The following is a 24,489-nucleotide window of genomic DNA, read 5'->3' on the forward strand; positions in this document are numbered from 1 at the left end:
GTCTTTTAATTTGAAAATGTTTTAAAATAAGATTACGAAAATATCAAATAAAATTGAAAAATAAAAATTTATTTACATAGCGTGATTTAAAAATTAGAGAAATCATTTTCAAACAGCCCTGTGCAGCCAATTTATAAACTCGATGGAAGCTGCTCAAAGAACTTTTTTCGAGGTACGAAACCAGTAACGAACTAACTCCAGAAAAAAACTTGATCTTCATTTTCCTTTCTTCAATTTCCGCGAGAGCTTTTCCAATTGGTCATCAATCTCATAAATGACATCATCATTTTCATTGTATTCTTCGTCACCTTGACGACGCCTTTTCGAACGTTGGTCTTCAAGATGGCGTTGTTTGTTTTGTAAGCGATTCATTTCTTTCTTGCGTTGATTTCTGAGCATAGATTTTTCGATGGATAGAAGTTCTTTGATGATGTCTTTCTGTGAGTTCTTATGTTTATTGCCTTGTGTGTGTAAATAGTTGTGCAGTTGTTGAGCTGTCTCAAACCCATTGTAGTCTTTGTTCGAATTTTTCAAATATCTTGATAACAAAACACTGACGTCATTTTCGTTATTTTCATTACGTAATGATTTTCTTTTCTTTTTCTTTTTCTTTTTCAATTTCTTTTGATTGTTTGATTTATTTTGACTTTCATTTTCGATTTCCGAATGACTACTTTCGATTTCGACAACATCGTGTCGATGTTCATCCTCTTTACATGAAGTTCCCCTATTTCCACTTTCGGTTTCGTTTTCAGAAGAATGGTCACTGTGGAAATCAACATTATGCTTATCGTGTTTTTTCTTTTTGTGGGGCGTGTCTAACAATTCCTTTCCGCTTCCAATTTCCGTCTGATCAGGCTTATCCCTTTTTTCATGTTTCCTTTTCTTTTTCTTTTTGAACCTTTTTTTATTATTTTCTGTATCATTTTCTAAGTCGATGACTTCTGGAATCTCATTTGCATATTCATTTTTACTTTCATTTTGAAGTTGCTTCTTTCGTTTTTTGTGTTTTTTCTTCTTTTTCTTTGAAGTTCCGAATGAAGCTTCTATGGAAACAGGATTCCTGTGAAAAGAGGAGTGTGGAATCAAGAGTGAATCTTAAGATACCAAAAAAAGAAGCAAGTCCCTTCCCTCCTCCCCTAAAGCATCCAATACAACTTAGATAAGAGCCACTATGAAAACTGAGATAAACAATTTCACAATTTTTGGAGCCTACGTATGTTCTTAGCTTTTTAAGTTTTTAAGCCTAAAAATGTTCTTAATATGCTCTTATTTTCAACATATTGTGAGCATTTTTTTATGCTAGTTTTAAGAAATTGGGTCTGCAAAGACTTGCAATGTTCTTTGCTTGTTCCTAACTTTTTGGTCATTGAATACTTATGTTCTTATATGGTTTGTTCTTACAAAAAACTTGCATTCACTTACTCTCCCTCTTGCTTTTCTTCCGTTTCATCTGCTCTTTCACTTTCTTCTTCTCTACTTTGCTGTTCTTGTTGTTCGTTCTTTCCCTCCAGAGTTGTCGGTTGGTTAGAATTGTTGCTCTCTTCCACATCTGTGTTGTTACTACTGCTTTCCTCTCCGCTTGCTACATACTGGTCTGTAAAGGAAACTTTTTTCTTAGAATTATGAGGTAAACAGGTCTCCCAATACACAGGTTGCAAAATTAAAGTCTGAATACAAATCACGAAATCTTTATGTGCTTGTTACATGACGTTTATTTCTGATTGGTTCAAATTTATTTACACTAATAAAGTTATCAGGTAAGTTGTAAAGCAAGTAACATGGAAATAAAATCACGTGAACTTTTTCGAGTAATCATATGTTTGACTGCATTGATATAATTTTGCTACCCGTGTATTTCAGATTCGAGAAATCGATTCATCTCTAAAGGTGTTTACCGGTAAAAGAAGATCCATAGTTTTGGTTCTGACGTCTCGTACAGAACAGCGCTCTTTACAAAGGTGCCTTGATTCAAAAAGTTTTCATTCAAACAGATTCAAAGCCTTTTTGTCCTTGATATCAATACAGCTCATCGGAAAGTTCACCTCCTTGCGCGGTTGTTTTAGCGGAGATTCCGATAAGCTGTATTGATAAACTCTTAAAGATGGACCCATCACATGAACAGCTGGTAACAAGTAAAGGATAGGGATGAACTCGTGACAACAAGATGGGGAGACGGTCCCATTTCAAAATAACATAACTCTCCCGATCCAAGGGTGTCTTGGTGTACAGAACAGCGCTCTTTACAAAATTACCTTGATTCAAAAAAGTTTTCATTCAAAGCCTCTTTGTCCTTGATATCAATACAGCTTATCGGAAAGTTCACCTCCTTGCGCGGTTGTTTTAGCGGAGATTCCGATAAGCTGTATTGATAAACTCTTAAAGATAGACCCATCACATGAACAGCTGGTAACAAGTAAAGGATAGGGATGAACTCGTGAGAACAAGATGGGGAGACGGTCGCATTTCAAAATAACGTAACTCTCCCGATCTAAGGGTGTCTTGCATTAACGGGTCAACCTTTCAATGTCAATATCCCTGGTAAAAGTAAAAGGTAAAAAAAAAGATACTTGTCAATATGGATTGTGCTTCGTCACCAATGAAAACTTCGTGTAGAATTTTGTTCTCCATTGTATCTTCTCTATCCTCTGAAAACAAGAAAGACGGTTGAGGTTATGTTAATAAAAACTCAAAGCATGGAGGTTCCCAAACCACTTGAAATTGATGCAGATATCAACATGCAGATAGTACAGATATCATAACTTATCATTAGATATTTTATCATTATCTAGATATTATCAAGACCTGTAGCGATTTGATTTTACTAAAACAGAACCGAACTCCTCTGTTAAGGTCCATCAAACTCAAAGAGGATCTTTTCCCTTGGTTTAAACTTCCGTAACAGAATTCCTTCAAAATTAACCGACATTACAAGTAGAATGAACTCCGAAGTACCATCAGTGGCAAATTCATATCCTCCTGTGCCCGGAATTCCAGGGATAACAATATTTTCAGGGGCCAATTCGCCAAAGTATGAACATTTTCAACACTACAGTATACAGTTTTTTTTCTTTTTTTCACTGAAAAGGCCAAACTAAATATTCTTGAGCTACGAAGTTTGACTGCCTTTACCAACTACATGATACCATTTTTTTCCTTCATAAAGCCAACCCAAATAATTTGTTATTACAATGTTTGAATATCTTACCAATTTCAATAACAGGGGGTGGAACATCATACACAACATGTGAATCATAACCTCGAATATCGAACGGAGATTTAGCGAAAGAAACAAGCTCATCCACAAAGTGATCAGTTTCTTCAAACAAGAATCCACGCAATTGTTCTTTGAACTCCCCGCTCTCCATCGACACTTTTGAGATGAGGTTCAAGATGAGACTCATCACAAACCGAATCATTTCATCGTCGTTGCCTAGCAACGCGTTCAAATCACGCAGTAACCATGGTACCAAGCGGTGTTTAATGGCTGGATTACGTTTGAAAAATTCTGGACCTGAAAAAAAAAGTATGAAATTCCGTTGCCAACATTTTCATCGACTAAGATATAAAGAAGGAAGAAGAACACGATGAAAGCAGCTCTTATTTTCAAACAGACTACTCTGATCTTTAATAGGGAGTTTGAGTTTGTGTGTTTTTCAGGGACAGTCACTCTACCGCCATCATAAACTAGTTAATTTAAGTCGACACAAGGAACACTATTATGTCTGTCGTGTGAAAAATAATTTGGTGACAAAAAATTGAGGTTTACTTATGTCTCTGGTGAGTGATTTTCCACGTTGCTTGACTTCTTTAACAACCATTTTCATTCGATAAATTGCTCTGAATATGAAAAAAAAACGATAAGAAAGTAGTAATGAGATACTTGTAAAAAGAAATAACTGCACAGATAAAAAATTATCTACCTATTGTTTTGACGATTGTTAGCAAATTTCTGTATAGAAAGTACAACCTCGTCCCCGTGTATCCAAGGCTTTATTTACGTTACTGATTGACGCCAGAAAAATCACCTAGCGCTATCAGTAAACATCAAAAAGCTGATAATACGCAGGGAACGAGGTTGTAGAAAGTAAACTATGGTATCAAAGTTGACAGCAGAAGGGAACTCATTACTTCCTGCGATCCTTAGTTGCTGACCATCTCAACCTCCTGCTAATCTTTCGTTGTTGGCGTGATTGAGTTTGTTCAGATTCGATTCTCTGCCTCTCTTCTCTTCGTGTTCGCCAAACTTCATGATCAACAATCGTACTTGCGTAACGAAATCTGTTGAAGAAACAAAGAGAATTAAGCGTCAATGTATTTAGTACGTTACACATGGCAACCAGTGTGTATATTACATCTCACTATTGTGCAGTAAGGTTAAGACTGATTAATATCCCGTAGGATAACATCAAAAGCTGATCAAATTTCATCCTCAACGATAATACTAAGTAGCAACTAATATTATTAATAAAACTTTGTAATTGCATGATATTAACTTATTATACCTTCTACCATCATCCATGTTTTCAGAAAATTCATTCGACCTCTTCTCAGGTGGTTTCTCTGTTTCTTCAGGATAATTGTACTGGTGATTGAAAAGAAAACATTGCAGTTGATTTTGTCATACAGCTAATTTTAAGTCCAATTCATTGAAATTACAAAGATATTCGAATCATAAGAAAGTATTTTAAGAGGGTTTCTCTTTGGCGATAACTTGGAACAAATTAGATTATTATAGAAAGCTTTTGAACGAGCGAGGGTTTACTGAATATACATTCACCTACATGGTATCAGCCCCCCCCCCAGAAATCTGAAGGGCACCTAGGCCAGGTTAGTAGAGGGGGGGCTACTGCCTTGCAATTCTTTGGGGTTACCTATTCATTAAGGGTACCTAGCTGTCTTGATGGAGGCTCTGGGGGCTGGTTATATTTTCCAATTCTAATATTTCAAAATATTTCAAATTATTGAATTTTTTTACCCCAGCACGCTAGTTTCCCATCCAATTTTTCTTTCGTTTCCCATCACGCCATCTTTTGCTATATTTTTTTAATGTGATTGTTTTGATTTACAGCCGCCATATTTATAGCATAACAACAAAGCTTATTAGCAGGCGTTCATGCGTGAGCATGATTTTAGGAATGACAAAAGAACAAAAAGTGTCAATTCAAAGAAATTATCTGCTGAATAGGGGTACCTAACTCAAAGCAATTTTTCAAGGGGACCTAAATTGCTGGGGGCACCGTGCTCAATAGGGGCACCTGAAAAGTGGGCTGAAACCATGACCTAGAGTGATAACAAAGGAATATAAACAGATTTTAGTTTGCATTTGAAATACTTAAAATACTTAAAGTACACACGATTCATATAGAAGTCAAGTACAACATCAATAAAATCCCTCGATTGAAAAAAATCAAGTATCAAAGGGAAAATGAAATCTTCTAACCTCTTCATAATCCAGTTCTTTGGTGACATGATGGATCAATGTTTTGAAATGTTTCTTACACAACGGACAAAGCCTTGATAATTCACTCCATTGCATGATGCAAATATAGCAAAAGGAATGTGTACTACTGTTAAGGTTGATAATATTAAATGAAAATCAGAGAAAACTAAATAGATTAGGATTCCTAGCAGCTCCGTAACTGCTTTTGAACCGTTGAAAATTCTCAGGAAACTCATTGTTAAATTTCAAATCAAAATCCATCTCAATCTAGTCTACAGGCAGATCTTTCAACTATCCAAAAACTCGACTCATAGAGTTATCGATGAATCCATGAAAAGGTCATCATATAGAGGTGCAGTACAGTATGAAAAGGATATGAAAACACTGCTTGAGGAAGGTGCGATCTTCAAATGGACCCAAACATATAGAACAATTCAAATCCTGCAAGTCTTCTCGTTCATCCATTAGTCCTTCTTGTTTTGAAAGTTTCTCTTTCACCGTTCTCTTTTTCTTCTTTTTCTTGCGCAACTTTTGTTTTCCACTCTGCAGTACACCAGCCTCACTTTCATCTGAATCAGTGATCAGGGATAATGTTCGTGGGAATCTTCCTTGTGGTGCATCAATCTCAACTACAGAATCTGATGAAGATTCAGAACCTGACTGGTGAATGTTCTTAGAGGTATATCCACTAGGCCCAGCAACTTCTTCATCTATAACAGCATGAGTGGTTGAACATCCTCCTTCATCAAGAATCTCAGTAACCTGTGAACTTGAAGAACCAGCATCGATATCATGTAAACTTGAAGAGGCAGAATCAAGATTACTTATAATCTGGTCTCCATCTTTATTCACAGAATCCACTGCTGGTTTTCCATCTGATTTTATTACTTCAGTTTGTTCTGCCTCATTTAATGCAGGCTCCTGGCTCAATTCATTTCTCATGGAATCTTTTGGAGAAGAAGTTTCATTGTTATCAGTGTCTTTTGGAGGAGGAACCAACTTTTCATCCACGGCATTCCCATTTTCTTGGTCAAAACAGCTGGAGATGACATTGCATTGAACATTATCATCATTTTCATGATCTGATGCACATAAGGAAAGCTCGTCATCACTTGCAACAAAATTCTCAACATTTTCTTCAGTTTGTTTTGATTTGACGACAGCCTCCATGGCAGGATTATCAATGAAATTTCTCAATTCGGTGGATTGGATGACGCTTTTGGACCGAAAAGCCTTCTTTTTAGGTTTGTCTTCTTGTTTTTCTTCTATGGCCTCGACTTTTTGAGACCCTTTGCCAGGAACTGAAGTTGATGTCACGTTCTCATTCTGAATGGCTTTCTAAAGAAAATGAAAAGAAAAATAACATGCCATCATGATCGCGGAAATATTAAGCAAATATTCGATAAGAAAAAGAGGATATCTAAAAATAAATCGAACATCATCAAGTGAGACTAAATATTTTCGATATCCAATTATTTTTATGTTGTGTTATATGTTTTAACATTAGTTCTATTTATACTGAGACGATTAATTTGTCCGAGACGAGCAATTTAGAAAATGAGCATTTTGGAGGAGTGCACTTTCCATACATGTTTCAATAAATAGGATCTTCTCCACAGATCACATTGTACAAACTACTCGTCTCAGACGATTTTTCCGTCTCAGTATGAATGGAACTATTCACTCTTTAGTAGAAACTTTTCCTCTTTCATTTCTTTAGTCTCTTTCCAATTTTCAAAAAACTTCGATATCATATTCGAACGTTTCACTTTCTCAACTAAACATGTCGATTTCATTGTTTTCTCTTTAATTACCAGAGCATTCGAACTCATTTATTTGGGCAACTTGCACTAAATCTGTACCGTCCCGTCCGAAATCATTTTTTGCATATATCTCATTAAGGTTAAGTGTTAATGATTTTTTTCTTTTTTCATCAGATACAGCTTGGTAATGGTACACTTTCTGCAAAATTTCATGTTTTAACTGTCTATCATTATTCTGCAATCATAAATTTTGTGTAAATTTTTCCTCGTTTTGGCAATTTTTAGCAAAAAAGTGCTTCAGTTTTATGGTAGCACTTTCTTTCCAGGAAGGTATTTGACCTGGAATTTTGATTTTCCATATAGGCAATTTATTCATGTGTTTTTCTGCAAAAAAAAGTGTTTTGAAACTTTTTTTCCATCTTGCTCTAGCAGTGATTTTCTGTTTACGTCCATTTTGACACCGAAATGTGTCCTGTCCGAAATCATTGCACATTGCCCCTATTTTAAGAGTGTTTATTGAAGGTTTTTTAAGTTTGAGAGTAAGCTCAATCTGCATGTGTTTGAAAACCTGTCAAAAAGTATGATTTTACCATTAGGCTAACATTCTATAGGTCCCAGTACATTGGTGATTGGAAGTGACACCAAAAAATGTCCCGTCCGAAATCACAATAAGATTGACAATATTTCTGAAATTCTGCAGGGTAGAAAGATTTGAATGGCTGAATATTGTAATCTAGGATAGAGCATATTTTAATTGAGTAAATATAAGATTCAAAGCTCTTCAGATTTGATTCCAGGGGTACTAGAAAAATGTCCCGTCCGAAATCATTTGTCCTGTCCGAAATCATAACTTTTCAAATATGTTTCAATTTGTAATAAAATGAATGTTTAACATTCAGGAAGTTATTAGCAAGACCTAGTGGTAAGAAAAATGTTCAAACAGGCCAATTGAAGTAAGTTTTTATACCTTTATTTTAACCTTGAAAATAGGAATTGATTTCGGACGGGACAATTTTCCTGTAAAAATAGGTATTGTATTAAAACCACAACTGGAACAAAAAGAGTGGAAGATTCTCAAGTATTTTCTATTTGAAATTGTAGTATATTTACTTGTATACTTACTGATAATATGTAGAAAGAAAAAGTTTAGCAAAACTTGAAATAAAACAGATTTTTATGAAAAGGATTTCGGACGGGACAGGAAAAATTTAGTGCAAATCACCTTGAAAAAAGATGAAAAAGGCGATACAGATTTTTAAGATCTATTCTAATTTGAGGAAGGCCTTTATACAAACAATTTCAGGCTGTTTTACAGCTTCCTTACTTCCTCAATACATTTTTCTGATGTATTCTAGCCTTTAGTTTTGCAAATTTTGTCCGTCCGAAATCATTTTCAATATCTACATGCCAATCAAAAGAATGCAACAAAAAAAGAATTTCACCTAAGTTTAGTGATACTTAAATATCACCTGTTACAACCCTTATAATATGTGATACTCTCTACAGTGCAAGTTAGTTTTGATTTTTTTTTACCACCAATTTACCATTTTCATATGCTCTAACAGCTCCATGAGCCCCTATATCTTTATTATTAGGCCTTAAAAGGTGGTGTCAAGGTACATTTCCATGAAATATAGGCTATAGACTGTCATAGAAAAGTAGAGTTATGTTTAAAAAATGAACTTTATTTTTCATGATTTCGGACGGGACACGGTACAGATTTAGCGCAAATCGCCCATTTCTCTTTTATATTTTCTCCTTTTTTGTTCATTTAGAAAGAGAAAACTTCGACTATTTATTTGGTTTTTATTTTTTATATTGAGAAGAAAACCTCTTTTATTCTCACAAAAAGGGATACTTGCTATCGGATATCTAAAAATGTCCGACAACGTCTTTTGCTTAGAGGTGGACGATAATAATACAGCCGTGCTTAATAAAACTTGAACTATTTAAAAAAACTGTTCAAAATTTTACCTTTATTATGGATTGCGTTTTGACAACTCTCTTTTTGAGCAGACTCTTTAAAGCTCTTTCCCGTAAATGAAGTTCTTCCATGTTTCTGCTTTGTTGATCACCATCAGCTTTTGTTGGTGTCAAAAAATAATTAGGCGGACATTCTACATTAGGTTCGTCTGCCTGCTCTGGGCTATTGCTTAGCTGAGCTGGTGTTGTTGATTCTGTTTTTTCTGAATGAGAAGGTGTTTCAATGTCATCAGGAGTTTGCACCTTCTTAAGACTTCCTAACGCAATCTTCCTAAGAGATTCAGCATCATCATCAGTCTCGCCATTTGAGGATCCCTGTTGGTTATTTTTGCTTCTAGCCGAGGATTTCAAAGCTTGGATTCGCAAAACAAGCAGATCTTCCTCTTCCTCCATTCTGTTTTTCTTAATTTTTTTACACTTTTTAAAAAACTGAAATGAAAAAGTAGGGAAAATGTCATACAATTTGGAGAGGAACTTGATTTTTTATTATAAGGTAATGTCTTTTTGTCTGAAAAATATAAAAGAAAAAAAATTCCGAAAAGGTGCATCTTTAAAATTTGAAAATAAAAACACGATGATCTTAAAATAAGTTGATATTTCGCTGGCCTTTACTGCATCATTATCAAGACAAGATTAAAAATTGAAATTCTACAAACTAACTTATGATGAAGAAAAATTGGTAAATTGCTAAAAGAAAACGACGTCATTTTATACCTTTTTATAATCTATTGTTTTAATCGTTTTATAACAAGTTTTTATTCCCAAATGTATTTAATAGTTCTTAACCCTATTCAACCTAGGCTTTTAGGGGCGGTTCAAAACTAGGGAGGGCTTTTCCTGTACGACCCCTTATTAACTTTTGATCTAGTGGCACTTTGTGGATGAAATTTGGCACACAAGATCCTTGTCACACAAGGTAACTTTTGACAAAAGATTTGTTTGATGACGTCCCTCATCATGCCCAAAGTGAGCAAAAACTGAAAACTTCCTTTGTTCTTATAAATAGCTATTGCATTCTTACAAAGGCTTTAGAAAAAAGTTGCCTGAGTTCAATATGCTTATTTTTTCCTAAATATTCAATAAATTATGGTTTAAACAATATATATTTGACATAAAAAATAAACTTGTATTGGAAAAGTGTCAATTTTTGTGACACCTTACTGTCAGAAATGTCATCATGCTCAAGGTGTGAAAATCTTTAGGTGTCAATTTTTATTTTTGAAGCTAAATAAAAGTTAGGAATTTACGGAAAATTTAATGGCAAAGGCTCTATTATTTCAGGAGCTATTACCAATAATTTGACCTCCGAACAAAAACAACACCCAACCCCCTAGGCCGAATAGGGTTAATTCTATTGGCAATCATTGAAATCACGTGATATTATTGTTTTGGTTGGAAGAACCATTTTAATCATCATACCTGATGATTAAAATTCAGTAAGAGCAAGTAGGGAAGTGTAATTTAGTCAAGTGCTGGAACGCCAGGGGATAATCAGTAATCGTTCGAGTTATGAAAATTTGAGTTAGAGAGGCACAATAGCCTAAGAATCTCCTCAAGAGACTGGAAAAATCGTTGAGTTTACGGAGATAATCGAATTGAGGAGTTTGAGTTATGGAAAGTTGACTGTATAAAGCAATGATGGAAAAGATCATGAAAAAAGAACGGAAGAGCGAACAGTTTCCTATGATCTTCGGTTCTTCCAATGATTTCTGAGGAATTCCGGATACTAGAATAATTAGTTCAAAACAAAAACACTTAAAATATCATTGGGCATCATCATTGTTCACACATTTGGGTGATTGGGCTCAACTTCCCAAAAATTTGCTCAACATTCAAGGGCGCTAAAGTTACAAAAATTTGGATGGTGCTGCACAAAAATGCTGCGATAAAGTTAAGCTGGCAAATCAACTCTGACCTCTTATAAAAAGATTGAAAGAAAAAAATTATTTACTACGGGGGCCAGCCTTGCTCGTTCCTCAAAATATTCAGGTGTGCAACATTTGCAAGTTTACACAAAATTAAAAAGACAACAAAGCATCTTATAAATAAATTCCACAAAGACAGAGTACTACACATTAAACTTTCAAAACACGCAAACTGAAAGCAGTAATTATGACGTCACACATTCTTTCCCGTGCAAGAAAGTATTAATCCCCGTTTTGATGTACAAGGTCAATTGCAGCATGCTAGTAAAAGCCGCTGTAAATCAGGGGGTTCAGATCAATTCAGGCTGTCTGTCTTAATTTGATCATTTGGCGGTTCTATTTTTGTACCTTCGCTGGTGATTTTTCAGCTTGGGTTTATGTCTAATGTTATGGTTTTTTGAGTGCTTGTTCTAAGAGATGAGCCAATATAACTATTTTTAGTTTTCAAGAGAAACAAATTTAGTCTTTCTTCTACAAGATTACACTTTATTGTAATGACAATTATGCATTTAAGTTTTATATTAATACTTTCTTTTTGCATATGTTTTGCATACTTTCTAAGGGAATTTCACCACGGCAATTCAGCCATCATAATTTTTACATACAATTCAATATGGCGGATGGAAAGGCGAAAAGGTCTATTGAGGTGAGGCAAAATCAAAGGACACTTGGCCCAACGCGGCGGGGCTTTATTGTCACATTTTGCGAAGTGAATTTATAAGCGAAGCAGTTTTGCTACATTGTGTGCGCGTACCTTTAACTTCTATCCCAAGCGAAAATTTGCTATATAAATCACATCTTCAAACCAATGATTTTGTCAAAATGACCTTGAATGGTTTGGCTTAGGGCCACAAAATCTTTCTCGGTTTGGTAGCTAGGACTGCGAAAAATGCTGTTTTAAAATGGTACCGTGAGTGGTCCTAAATCCGACAGCCCTGCCTAATTCCGACCCCCCCCCAAATAACTATTATGAAAAAAATTCTATGTTTACAAACATTCCCTCTCCAAGATCTATTGCAAGAACTCTCGAAACAAAACATCTATACAACAAGATTGCTGTATAATGTGAAGCTGTGTGAAGATGTCAACTTATGTTATTTCAAAAAGTGTGAATTGTAAAAATAATTACTTTTTATGATGCTGACATTACTATTGTTGTCATTTATGACGTTGTACATATTGTAATAAAAAATTATGTTTGTATAGGAAGCAATTATTGTTATTTAGTTTAATTTATTCAATGTATCAAATCTCTCAGTTTAGTTGACACTTTGGTATCTTCGTTGCGTCACAGCGAAAGGTTTGTTTTTATTTTAGTTTGTATCTTTGAAAGACCCCATCAAATTTAGGCAGCGCTGTCGGATTTAGGACCACTCACGGTACCGTCAACTGCTCTAACTTGGGACTTAGTTAGAGCGGGTTAAGACGGCGGGCGTTCTCTAATTCTCCAATCGGCGTCCGGTCATTTTGAATGAAAACGAAAAAGTTAAAAAGGGCGCGTTATCAGTGAAAGTTATTGTGACATGTTATGACAGAAAGTATGATTGATAAACTTGGTGGAGTTACCAAAACAAATTTGTTGTCAAAGAGATTTAACAGTAGGTAAAATACAGGCCAGAATATCAACAGCCCCATGTTTCGACCAATCGTTCCATATTAGAGCAGTTGACGGTACCCTAGGAGTGAACAGCAAAAAAGTTACCGGAAGCCGAAACACAGACTTACTGTAGAATCTGAAGTAGTTAATCAAATTGCTGCGCTGGCACCCAGTATAGACTTAAAACTCCTATATCAAGATTACAGGATTTCGAGTACGGGCTGATTTTACTTTCGTTTTCAGTGGTTTCATTTTCGATTTCAAGGCAACATCTTAGCACAGGGGTGCTCGCCCATAGTTACGGGGGTTTGTGCAAAAAACCAAACATAGAAAATTTTCCAAATCCCCCATTTCAATTAAAACAATAAAAAATGAAACTTTTCTATGTTTCACTTTTTTGCACCCATTCTTCAAAATGAAAATATTTATTAAGATTTTAAGTTCTTCTTTTATTCAATGATTTTTTACGGCACTTTGTTGACAATCTAACTCTCGCATCAAATTCCCGCTTTCTTCAGTAAATTGAAGATGAGAAAAAACATAAGCCTTAGGATCACAGATTGAAACAAATATATGAAGAGTGAGATTTTACAGCCATTTGTCTCGCAAGGGACTGAGAGGCCACGGGCCTTTGTTTATCAAATTTCCACCTCATTGTTTGAATGGTGACAGAGAGGATCTTCATCATTCCTTGACTTTTAACAGCAAGCATATCAAGTATCCAATAAAGGTCAATAAATCGGCAATAAATTAATCAATTAATGAGTGGTTTTTGCAAGTCGCGCGGGCGAGAGGAGTGCTCTTAGTGAACTAAACTTTTACCTTGCAGAACCAAGTGGATATTCAATGATAACAGGCTCACTCTAAAGCTCTGAAACAGCATCTAATATCATGAAAACCGGAATATGATTCTTCAATAGACCTTTTTTTAAAGAGGCAGCCATGTTGAATAATTATTATGTACTTCAGCATAAAAACAATGATACAGCCATGTATAATTTTTAAAATATGCATGATACAGTAATTATGCATGGCTGTATCATAATTATTCAACATGGCTGCCTCTTCAAAAAAAGGTCTATGGGAATCAAAACTATAAAGTGCACTTACAAAATATCAATATGTCAGATCTAACAAACTGGAAAAATTTTCTTTTTTCTTTTTTGACACATTTTTCGAATTTTTCCAAGCTATTTCCAGACGGTGTCAATCGAACAACTTCGAACAAAAATTGCAATCGAACCAATCGAACGTAATCGAACACGATCGAATAATTGCGATTCGATTCTCGAACGTAATCGAATCTCAATCGAACGGCCGATTCCTGGGTAATATTCGATTGTGTTCGATCGCGTTCGAGCAAAGTTAGATTGGTTTCGATTGATATTTGACTATGCTCGATTGGTTTGATTAATTGTCAGTTACATTGGATTAATCTTTGATTTCGTTCGATTACGATTATGTTGGTTGAGTTTGATTGCGATTAAATCAAATTGGATCACTCTGTCAGTGTAGCTGGAACCTCAATATTCCAGGATTAGAAAAAGCTATACCTGTTATCTTTTTTCTTTAAAGAATCAACAAGCCATCAACATCAATAAATTACACACATTTACTCAGAGAAACTTTTAAAATTATCTGCCATTATGACTTTCTTGAAGCCGTTCTGAAATGAACCAATCGGGTTATGAATCGGAATTCCTATGGGAGTTCTTTTCCGAAATTTGTAAAATAGCTAAGTCGGCAAAAAAACTTTTCCCGGGGGTTTGAGGGAAAAACAGAAACTGCTGTCATTTGTTTTTTATTTAACCAGATATTTAAATTTGGGCTCAAAAATATTTAAATGAATAAGCTAATAGTATTCAATATACTATTTGTATCTATCAGAAAATAAAACACTTACAGAACGACATCATTTATCATTTGGAATACCCCCGTATTTGGACCATTCTATGGTGGGCGCAAAATAGGGCGGAAACTAAGTAGCACCCTCAGTGCAAGATTGCCGCCTCATCTTTATTCGCCCGCGCGAGAATGCGAGCTAATCATTTTTTTCTCGCGCGCTCAAGGGGAAAAAGAAAGTGATCGATATTCTTTGAAGGAAAAACGTCAGAAACAAACCCAAAGACCAAAAGATGTATTTTGTTGTTGACAATCGATCTTGTGAAGATGAAAAAATTTCTGCTTTGCGTTTTTTTCGGAACGCTGAAAAACTCTAATTTCGATCATCCTTTAAGATAAAGAGGTTGCGAGATTTGGGCTAGCGAGGCAAAAATCGCTAAAAAGCTGGTAAAATCGTAATCCTCAAAAATCGATGTTCCAGCCTCACTGTCTGTTAGAGCTTTTTAGCGTGGGCGGTCGTGCGCTTAAGTACCATACCAAAGCGAATAAAATCTATTACAATTGAATCAATCGAACGTAATAGAATACAATCAAACGTAATCGAAGCAATTGAACAGGAAATCCTGGGTAATATTCGATTGTGTTTCGATTGCGTTCGACAATCGAATTGCAATTATTCGATTGCGTTAAATTGCGTTCGATTGATTCGGCGTTCGATTCGTTCGATTGACACCGTCTGGCTATTTTCCTAACCTTTTTTGACACTTTTTAGTCAAATTTTCGACACTAAAATTTGAATATCTTTACAACCACTAATCCTCTGGAGGCCTATGACCCCTCATTTTCTTTCTTTTTCAAAGCTCTACAAGATAGGATAGGTTTCGAGAAAAAAAATTAAAATTAAAAAATCTTCTAGAGTTGCTACTATATATACTGTAACCTGATAACAGCTGTTCATAATTTTCTTACGTGCACGGTAAACCTCTGAAGGCACTTAAAAATTATACATCTGAGGAAAATAGTCCTCCCGCGGAAAGTTTTACAACGAGAATCTTGTTGTGCGCCAGAAAGTCAAAAACTGATACGGCGCCCTATTCATAAACACAATCACGCAACTTCAAACTTTGTTGTCATCCCCAGTCCTTTTAGGCAAACGCGGTCCTTACGATTTCGAGATTGCATATTCGTCAGATTGTATGTTTTCACCCATCCCTTTAGAGCTTCAGCGTGGTGGGCAGAAAACAACCACAATCTGATCTCAGGTTAATATACTGCTACTGGATAAAGAGGTACAGGTATCAAATTTATCGAATTTGTCAAGAAAACAAATCAAAACTGGTCAAGAACCATTTAGAAACAAGCCCTTTCTAATGGCTTACGGGTGATCCTGGGAAAATAGATTCCGGAAAGGTGACAAGAATCTTTTTAGAAATATGCAAAATGAATGGAAAAGACGACGGTATAAAGTTGTGTTTATTACCAGGGGATCTCAATCGAAAATTTTGATTGTCGAACCAATCGATCTCAATCGAAACCAATCGAACTGATTGGTCGAATCGATCGAACTCAAATCGAAGTGATTGATCGGACAATCGAACCCAATCGAATATTTACATTTTTTTCTCGGTTGATTGGTTTTGATTGAATTCGATTGAGTTCGATTAATTCGATCGATCAATTCGATTGGTTTCGATTGAATTGGATTGCCTTTGATAAGTTTCCTTTTTTTCCAAGTTTCCTTGAGGACTAAAAAATCCAAACGATAAACGCTGTGATCGTTCCTTTCTTTCTACCCTCATCAGATCCCTTTACGTCAGCTCTTATATTGGCGTTATTTTTTCATCGCTGGCGTGATAAGGGCTGGCGTTAGGGGTCTGTAGGGCCAGGCTTAAAATAAAAAACATTGAGCTGTGGCGTAATAGGCCCAAGCATAAAAGGGGCCGGCGTAAAATGGGCTGACGAGGTAAATCGTCTTCTATTCCTCCTACGCTACGACGATGTAAGCCTAGATGTAAGCCTAAACCAATCGGAAATGATTGATCGAATCAATCGAACCTGATCGAACTCAATCAAAGTGATCGGTCGGACAATCGAACCCAATCGAACCCAATCGAAATTTTTGCGAAGCGAATTTATGAGCGAAGCAGTTTTGCTACATTGTGTGCACGTACCTTTAATAACTTCTATCCCAAGCGAAAATTTGCTATAAAATTTGCTATATAAATCACATCTTCAAACCGATGATTTTGTCAAAATGACCTTGAAGGCTTTGGGTTAAAGCCACGAAAATTTTCTCGGTTTGGTAGCTAGGACTGCGAAAAATGCCGTTTTAAAATGGTGTACCCTAGCAGTGAACAGCAAAAAAATACCGGAAGCCGAAACACGGACTTAAAATCTGAAGTTGATCAATCAAATTGCCGCGCGGGCGTACGCATCTAAACAATGGTTCTTCGGTTTTAAATGTTTATTTTGCTGTTAAATGGAAAAAAATAGTTTGAAAGATGACAGAAAAGATCTTCATCATTCCTTGACTTTTAAAAGTAACCATCAAGTATCAAATAAGAATAAGGTCAATAAATGAGAAGAAGTGTTTGCTGGTCGCGCGGGCGGGAGGAGAGCTCTTTTAAGTTTATCTAATATATTCCGATGGCGAATTAGCGCGCTGCGGCCCACGCTAAAGCTCTAAAGAAAGGGAGCGGGCCAATTTCCCATCGGAGAGGAATGATAGTCGGCCTTTGATGTGCCGCATCCTCAGTCGGGTTCAACAGCCCTATCCCGTAAAGCTAAAGGTATTTTGGTTGGACCCGCCAATCCCCGAAAATGAGGGCCGGGTTACCAGACATCCCGCTGCATGCAAAATTCTTGACGCGGTCTCGCAAAATTCCGCAATGTAAACCTTCCAGATGTGGAAAATTTTCCCGACCTTCAGATAGAGCTTTAGCGTGTCGGATGAAAATTTCACCATCTGAGTGCCAGATAACTTTTAAGTGAACTAAACTTACTTTGCAAAACCAAGTGGATATTCAATGATAAAGAGGTACGGAGGTAATCAAATTTGGTGAATTTGTCAAGAAAACAAATCAAAACTGGCCAAGAACCAACAACAAGCCATCTTTATAGATTTTTGCTTTTTTGTTTACTTTTGATGATTTCGACAGAGACGCAGACGATTCGAATAAAAATGTTCGAACGTTCGACGAATATCGTTCGATTTTTTAAGGCACCATTTACATTAAAAGCACTAGGAGAATGAAAGAAAGATCGTTACGCGGGGTGGCGAGAGTTGTGCCGCCGAGGTTTGTGTGGTGTGTTTGGGGTATTATAAGGCTTAAGACCCTGTCTCTTTTGGGGTTTTATCAGAGTGTCTATTATTTTGCTAGCAACTTGCGAATCGAGGTGGAGTCTGGATCGCTTCACAACCCTTATACAATACGGCTAGTACATTTTTTTCGACTTTGATTTATTTCGATAGACCTTTTTTCAAAGAGGACGTCCTGTTGAATAATTATGTAGTCCAGCCATAAAAACAATGATAGAGCCATGCATAATTAGGTATTGTAAATAAAATAATTATGCACGGTTTTATTATTGTTTTTCTGCTGGACTACATGATTATTCAACAGGGTGGCCTCTTTGAAAAAAGGTCTATTGTCCGATTGATCACTTCAATTGGGTTCAATCGATTCGATTGATCATTTCGATTGAGTTTGATCGGGTTCAATTGATTCAATTGACAATCCCAACAATCGAATTCGATTGTGTTCGATTGACATTCCCTTGTTATTATCATTGGTCTGACTAAAATAAGCAACAAAATAAATGAGGAAAGACAAAAAGGACTAACCAAATAATAAAAAAATAATTTGGATCATCTATGTTTCCAGTAAACTCAACCAATCTTATAGTGAAAAACAAGCGGCGACAAAACAAAAGTGTCTGGTTAACAAATCTGCAGATGCAGTCACAGCTTTGTCTACCATGTTTGTGATGTATTTAGTTTATGTTTATCAGAACTTTGACATGACAGAGGTAAAATATCGCAATTCTTCTTGGGAAAATATAGCTTTTTATCTCCATAACACATGAGAATTGAGAAGTGGTGACTTGACAATTATGTTATTAACATTCAAGAGCAAAGCTAGAACGGAATACGTCTCAGGGTTTGACCACGCCATACAAACTTACAGGTCCTCTTTCAATCGAAGACGTCTGCCGTTTTTAAGTGATCATACTGTACACATTAAATGACCGGGAAGACTTTTTCAGCAGAAACCAGCGTGGGCAGCAAATTTTGATTGGTACTCAAAACAGATAGTCATACTGCGGACACCAGCCCTATTTGCGTTAAAACGAATGTTATGTAGAGTTTATTGTTTAGATGATTTTGGTTTTAGCATTTTTTAGGGTAGCCATTGAAGAATTGTTTTAGCTGTTTGCATCATCACCGGCAGCCAGCCGGGGTATAGACAAAACACTGAACGGCGGAACGACGGAATGCCGGAACCGGAATAGCTGTTCCGGCCGGAATAGCTATTCCGCGGAATAATGATTTTTTTTTTATATTTTGTATTCCGCGGAATATGAATATATTTTTTTCCATCTGGGCCAAGTCAAGCTAACGAAGGTATGACTACATCGCTGAAAAATTTCAGTAAAACACGGCTAGAAGTTGGTCCAGTGGTTGAAAGCGTTGGTTTCACGCACTAGGGATCCCCAGATCGAAGCGGGTCAAAGTCACCTTTTTATCCAGGTTTTGATGTTTCATGTTTTTTTGGGTGCAGATTCCGAAAAAATAGGTCTGACACAAGTGTTTCAACCGGTATTCCAACGAAGCCATATTTTGGTTTGTACAGAAATTTCACCCGCTCAAATCTAAACAACAAAATGGTCAATCTCACTAACGCAAAACATTGCGGCCACGGCATTTCCCTGGATAAAAATTCTGGTCACGTGACCATCCGTGATTTTAGACCAATAAAAACGCTTCATTTCCCCGGATTAAAGTTGTGTCTACACTAACACGCGGGAAATGGCTAGAAAAAGAGAGAAAAAACCGGGGGTCAAATTAAATTTTTCTCCCTTTTTGCGGCAAACATAAAAGACTTTAAGAGGCCATTTATTTAAGAAAGGGGTGTTATATCATAAATAAATTATGTAAGTAAGTGGTATTTTAAGTAAGAAGTTCATTAACAATTTTATTTTGAAGTTTGTTTTTAAAAACAAAACCCCCGTGCTAGATGATAATCTCATTTTCTTAACTTATGGACCCATTTGGAAGTCTTTGTAATACAGATCATTTGGCAGTGTAGTTGCAGCCTATACAAGAATTGGAATCTAAAGTCTGAAGTCGTAACTCCTTGCCAGTGACCCCGCAGAGAAATTTTTAGTTGGCAGACACTGACTTTAGGTTGGTTTGGAAATCGTTTTATTTTGAAATGTAATCTTCACTTTAGATGAATACTTTTATTTATTTGGATTCATGAAAGGTTCAAGGTTTGTTTACTTTTTATTTCAAATTATTTCATTGATTTATTGAGCTGCAATAGCTGATTGAAAAACGAAGATTTTTGATAGTTATCAGCGTGGGCTTGGCCGCCATTTTGAATTTCGATTTTTTTTCTCCTGTACTCGGCAATTTAGAGGTTGTTCGTAATACGCGATTTGGCTTACGCGTAACACTTGTGCTGAAGTCCTGAAAAGTTGACGGATGGGCGCTAAGAGACCGTAAAGGACCCGTACGGGACGGTGAATAACCCATTCCCCTAGCGCCGGACTGGGTTGGTCTCACGACTTGAAACTTTCTGGAGACGTCAAGCATATCGAAGGGGGGGAGCATGCCAAATTTCATCACTCCACTGTTACCGGTCGCCGGGCTACGGGCCGCGCAAGGTACGCTGCAGGACGTCCCCGTACAGACGATTGCCGGGTCGTACGGCGGTTTTAGCCGGTCAAATTTTCCGTGAGGTATAATTAATCTAGTTCTATCTTAGTTATATCTAAGGGAAACACTCAAACATAAAATCCCAAACAACACCCCGGGAAAGGTGTATTAGAATGACTTCACAAGCGAGTGCACGAGTGCATTCCTTTATATACGAAAAACAGCCAATGAGGTAGCCGATTGCTGATTATACGAAAGCATCCAACGAGGACCTTTTTTTAAATATCTGTTTCCCAGACATAGCCTTCCTGGAAAATTTGATCTGTTGGCCGAATATTTCAAAAATCTTATTCCTAGAAATGAAGATCTGTTTCTCCGCAAAACCTAAATTTTTAATCTCAAAGTATCTTTCCTAGAAAATTTGATCTGTTTCCACAATTTTCAGAATTAAAATTTTGATCTGTTTTCCCAAATAGGATATCTGTTCCCCTCTCCTGGAAATTTTCATCTGTTTCCCTTTCTTTTTGTTATTGATATCTGTTTCCCCCATAAAGTTCGATCTGTTTCCAATGCAATATCATCTTTTTTGGAAACAGATATCTGTTTCCCAATTTATTATGTCATCTCCTAGAAATATTGATCTGTTTCTCTCTGATGACGTCATCAGCTGGAGCGGGGAAACAGATAGTTTTAAGGAAAAGGTCTCTCCTAGAAAATCGGATCTGTTTCCCCATTTTTCAAAAAAAAGCTCTCTCCTGGAAAAGGGAAACAGATATTTTGGGGAAATGGGCTCGTTGGCTGCTTCTGATTATAGGTGATTATGGGTGATTATGGGTGGTAATGGGTGATTATGGATGATTATGTACATAGATATACCCTCAGGGGTGATAAAAGAGAAAGATTATTATTATAATAAAAAATCATATTCCGCGGAATAGCTAATACAAAAAATAAAAAAAATTAAAAAAATCATATTCCGCGGAATAGCTATTCCGGCCGGAACACCTATTCCGGTTCCGGCATTCCGGCATTCCGCCGTTCTGCGTTTTGTCTCCACCCCCCGGCCGGACTGCCAGACCGTAAAACAACCCTCGAAATGGCCCGAGAATTTTCGGGCCTCTTCGGGCCATGTTCGGGCCGAGAGACCCTATCAATTCTTTTGGCCCGAACTTGACCCAAATCATTCGGGCCACGTTCGGGCTACGACTTAAGACGTAAACTGTTCAACCTATACCTTTGTGCCTGTGTCAGAGAAGATTCCATTGATTAATCCAGCTTTTCCAGTCATAATGAAATTAAAAACGTGAAAATGACGTTGAAAATGTGTGAAAATGTTAATTTTAATTTATTTCGTCGCGTTCCATCCAGTTCATCTTGCTAAATAAACTTAACAAACTCCTCGTGGACCACGCTTCAAAGTTTAAAACCAGGACCAATTTAATAGCAAATATTTAAGTGAAATCAAGTTTTTCTAGAGAAAATATTGAAAAAATGCAGTCCTGAAATTACACGCAGGTTTAAATCATAATTTCAAAAGTTAGCCCGCGTGAGGCCCGCTCGCGGCCCGAAAACTCGGGCCATCCTCGGGCCATCCTCGGGCTTTATGTGCATTCCAATAAAAGTTTTGGCCCAAGAATTCTCGGGCCATGTCGAGGGTCGTACCGTAAACTATTTCACCATCTAGATTTTTATCATCTTGTATCTGGTTTACGGTCTGGTCTGCAGGGATATTTGTCCCTGCATATGCGAGTGTATCTGATTGGTCTATTCGCTCCCGAGTCACTGAGCAGAATTTTTGCGGGCTTTTCAATATTTTTCTATGTGCGCGCGCATAATTTATGGCGAAAAGCTGCGTTGTAAAATAACATAAACAAATGAAAATGAAAACACTAGTTCATTTCTAAACAAAATGGCCGCCTGGAAAGGAGCCTTTATAATTTGTGGCTGATGTTTTGATGTAGTTTTAAAGTAGTTTTGAAAGTTTATTGATTTTGTATTTGCTTGTAAAAGAAGGTTTTATGGCAGTCTGGGAAATCCTCTCAATTGCACGCTTATCTTCCGAGGGCGTAAGCGCGCAATTGCATGGTTATAATTTACGCCCGCTCCCGCCCCGGTTGAAATTGCTTAGGGATTTCAAGGGGTTCAGAATTCTCTAATTCGGGCAAAGGCATGGTTTAACGGGCGATCCATTTTTACGGAATCTTCTTCTATGATAAATTTTGAGTAAAACTGCCCTAGGCTTTTGAAATTCAACAGAGCTTTCGGAAGGAATTGCGTGTCAAAAATATAAGAAATTTTAAAGCGTGCAATTGCACGCTTACCGCAAAAGCCGTCACCTGTCAACCTTGCTTAACGCTTACCGCCCGTTTCAGAACAATTTCGATAAGCGTGTATAAAAATTCTGCCATTTTGATTAACCGTGCAATTGCGCGCTTACAGCCTCGGAACATAAGCGTGCAATTGAGAGGATTGTATGGTAGGACTGTATGGTAAGTTAATTATGTGTGTCTGCCTGGGTTTTCAAAGTTTTGAAGTCTGTCAACAAGGGTTCACTCACATATACAGTCAGGCACATCCTAGCAAATGAATGGGTGAGCATTTGCATGGGGTATTCGTCACCCAGTGTAAATGAGATAGGACGTCTCAGGCTAAAAACGTGAAAATGAATAAAAATGAACTTCAAACTGAAAATGGGAAAAAAGGAAGAAGACTGGGAACTTTATTTTTTCGTTAAAAGTTTCTTCAATCTTCGAAGACAAAATTGACCCATGGAAAAAAAATTTCATCTATGCAGTTCTTTGAAATGAAGCAAAATATTTCCAACCCGGTTCAATTGCGTGGGGTATTCAGTGCTATTACATCACTTTTGTTTTCGACCCCTTGCATTTGCCACCCATGCAAGTGAAAAATACCCCGTTCATTTGCCATGATGTGCCTGACTGATATATACGTTATCAAACAAACTGTATCAGACTTTTTTTTAGATGCATCAGACTCTATAATTTTAGAAACTTTGTACTTTACTGCATGAAAATTTTACGGTTTCGTGGTCGACCGCAAAGAAAATAACGGTCAACCGCGAAATTAAAATGTTTAAAAAACCGTTTTTTTCCCGTTTTTTTCCAAAATAAAAAAAAATCGCGCTTTTTTGGCAGGTCGACCCATAAATGAAAGTATCTTAAAATGTCAGAGGAAGACCAGCAGCTTCGTGGTTACCAACCCTGTGAATCAGATGAGGATACCGATGACGATGACGATGATGAGGTTTTCGAACCAGAGAGGAACATTTAAGAGGATGCATTTAACTGATTCAACTTGTTTTAAAGGAAAATATAGTTAAAAGGATAACTAAAACAACGCCTTATTTCTTGTTTGTGATAAAGAATAGCTAAGAAAAAATTTAAAAATCCAATTTTTTTCTTTCAAGTTTTCAGAACCGGGAAATTAAAATTCCGCAAAATACACTTTTTCTCCTGGACCGCGAAATTAAAATGCCATGAAATGCAATTTTCGGCAAAAAAACTGCAAAATTAAAATGACTGCGAAATTTTCATGCAGCAAAATTTTCATGCAATAAAGTATGTTGAGGTAAGGCAACAATCTTAAAATATCTTTATTTTCGGTCTAAAAAGTGAGTTGATTGGTCGGTCGTAAAAATTTTCGGGTTTTCTTACCTCCATCATCCATTTTTGGAGTGTATTCTTGAAGGAAACTGCCAGCCAGCCAGCAGCCAAAACAACGGTGTGTTAAGGGTTGTCTCAAATTATGACCTTTGAACACTGTGACCTCCGACCCAAAATGCCGCATGTAATGATAAACAAAGTCAAAATGCTGCAAATGCGCTAGAAATTGCTTGCAAAAAATCGGCAATAATAAAATTTTTGAACAAAGGAAACGTCATTGACAGAAAAAGTCAGACAAATTTACCGAGTCACCAACTCAATTCTACTTAATTTTCGAGAGTCGATCAGGCGACGCGAAACGAAGATATTTATGATTGCCGCCTAAGAGTTGTTTTTTCTGAAATTTTTAGTCTGGATACCCAGGCTACGACC

At 36.7% G+C, this 24,489-nt stretch overlaps 1 protein-coding gene across 1 annotated transcript; it reads right to left on the bottom strand.

The window, feature by feature from the left end:
* Positions 1-132: 132 nt before the first annotated feature.
* On the bottom strand, positions 133-9,618 carry LOC136809467 (E3 ubiquitin-protein ligase Topors-like). The gene is made up of 10 exons (XM_067066000.1): positions 9,181-9,618; positions 5,821-6,781; positions 5,444-5,562; positions 4,506-4,585; positions 4,132-4,281; positions 3,770-3,840; positions 3,209-3,514; positions 2,571-2,648; positions 1,426-1,597; positions 133-1,063 (listed from the first exon to the last, which is right to left on the bottom strand). The coding sequence occupies exons 1-10, from the start codon at positions 9,580-9,582 to the stop codon at positions 217-219; spliced, it is 3,186 nt and encodes a 1,061-aa protein (XP_066922101.1). The 5' UTR covers positions 9,583-9,618; the 3' UTR covers positions 133-216.
* Positions 9,619-24,489: the final 14,871 nt, after the last annotated feature.

Source organism: Clytia hemisphaerica, unplaced genomic scaffold (genome assembly GCF_902728285.1).
Source record: "Clytia hemisphaerica strain Z4C2 unplaced genomic scaffold, Clytia hemisphaerica genome assembly, whole genome shotgun sequence".
NCBI lineage: Eukaryota > Metazoa > Cnidaria > Hydrozoa > Leptothecata > Clytiidae > Clytia > Clytia hemisphaerica.

Bases quoted from the DNA above. Each gene is read 5' to 3' on its own strand.
- LOC136809467 (XM_067066000.1), bottom strand. From the start codon at position 9,582: ATGGAGGAAGAGGAAGATCTGCTTGTTTTGCGAATCCAAGCTTTGAAA. The intron at 6,782-9,180 runs GTAAAATTTTGA...CATTTTCTTTAG, and splicing joins AAACGCAATCCATAATAAAG to AAAGCCATTCAGAATGAGAA. The intron at 4,282-4,505 runs GTATAATAAGTT...TTTCTTCAACAG, and splicing joins AACATGGATGATGGTAGAAG to ATTTCGTTACGCAAGTACGA.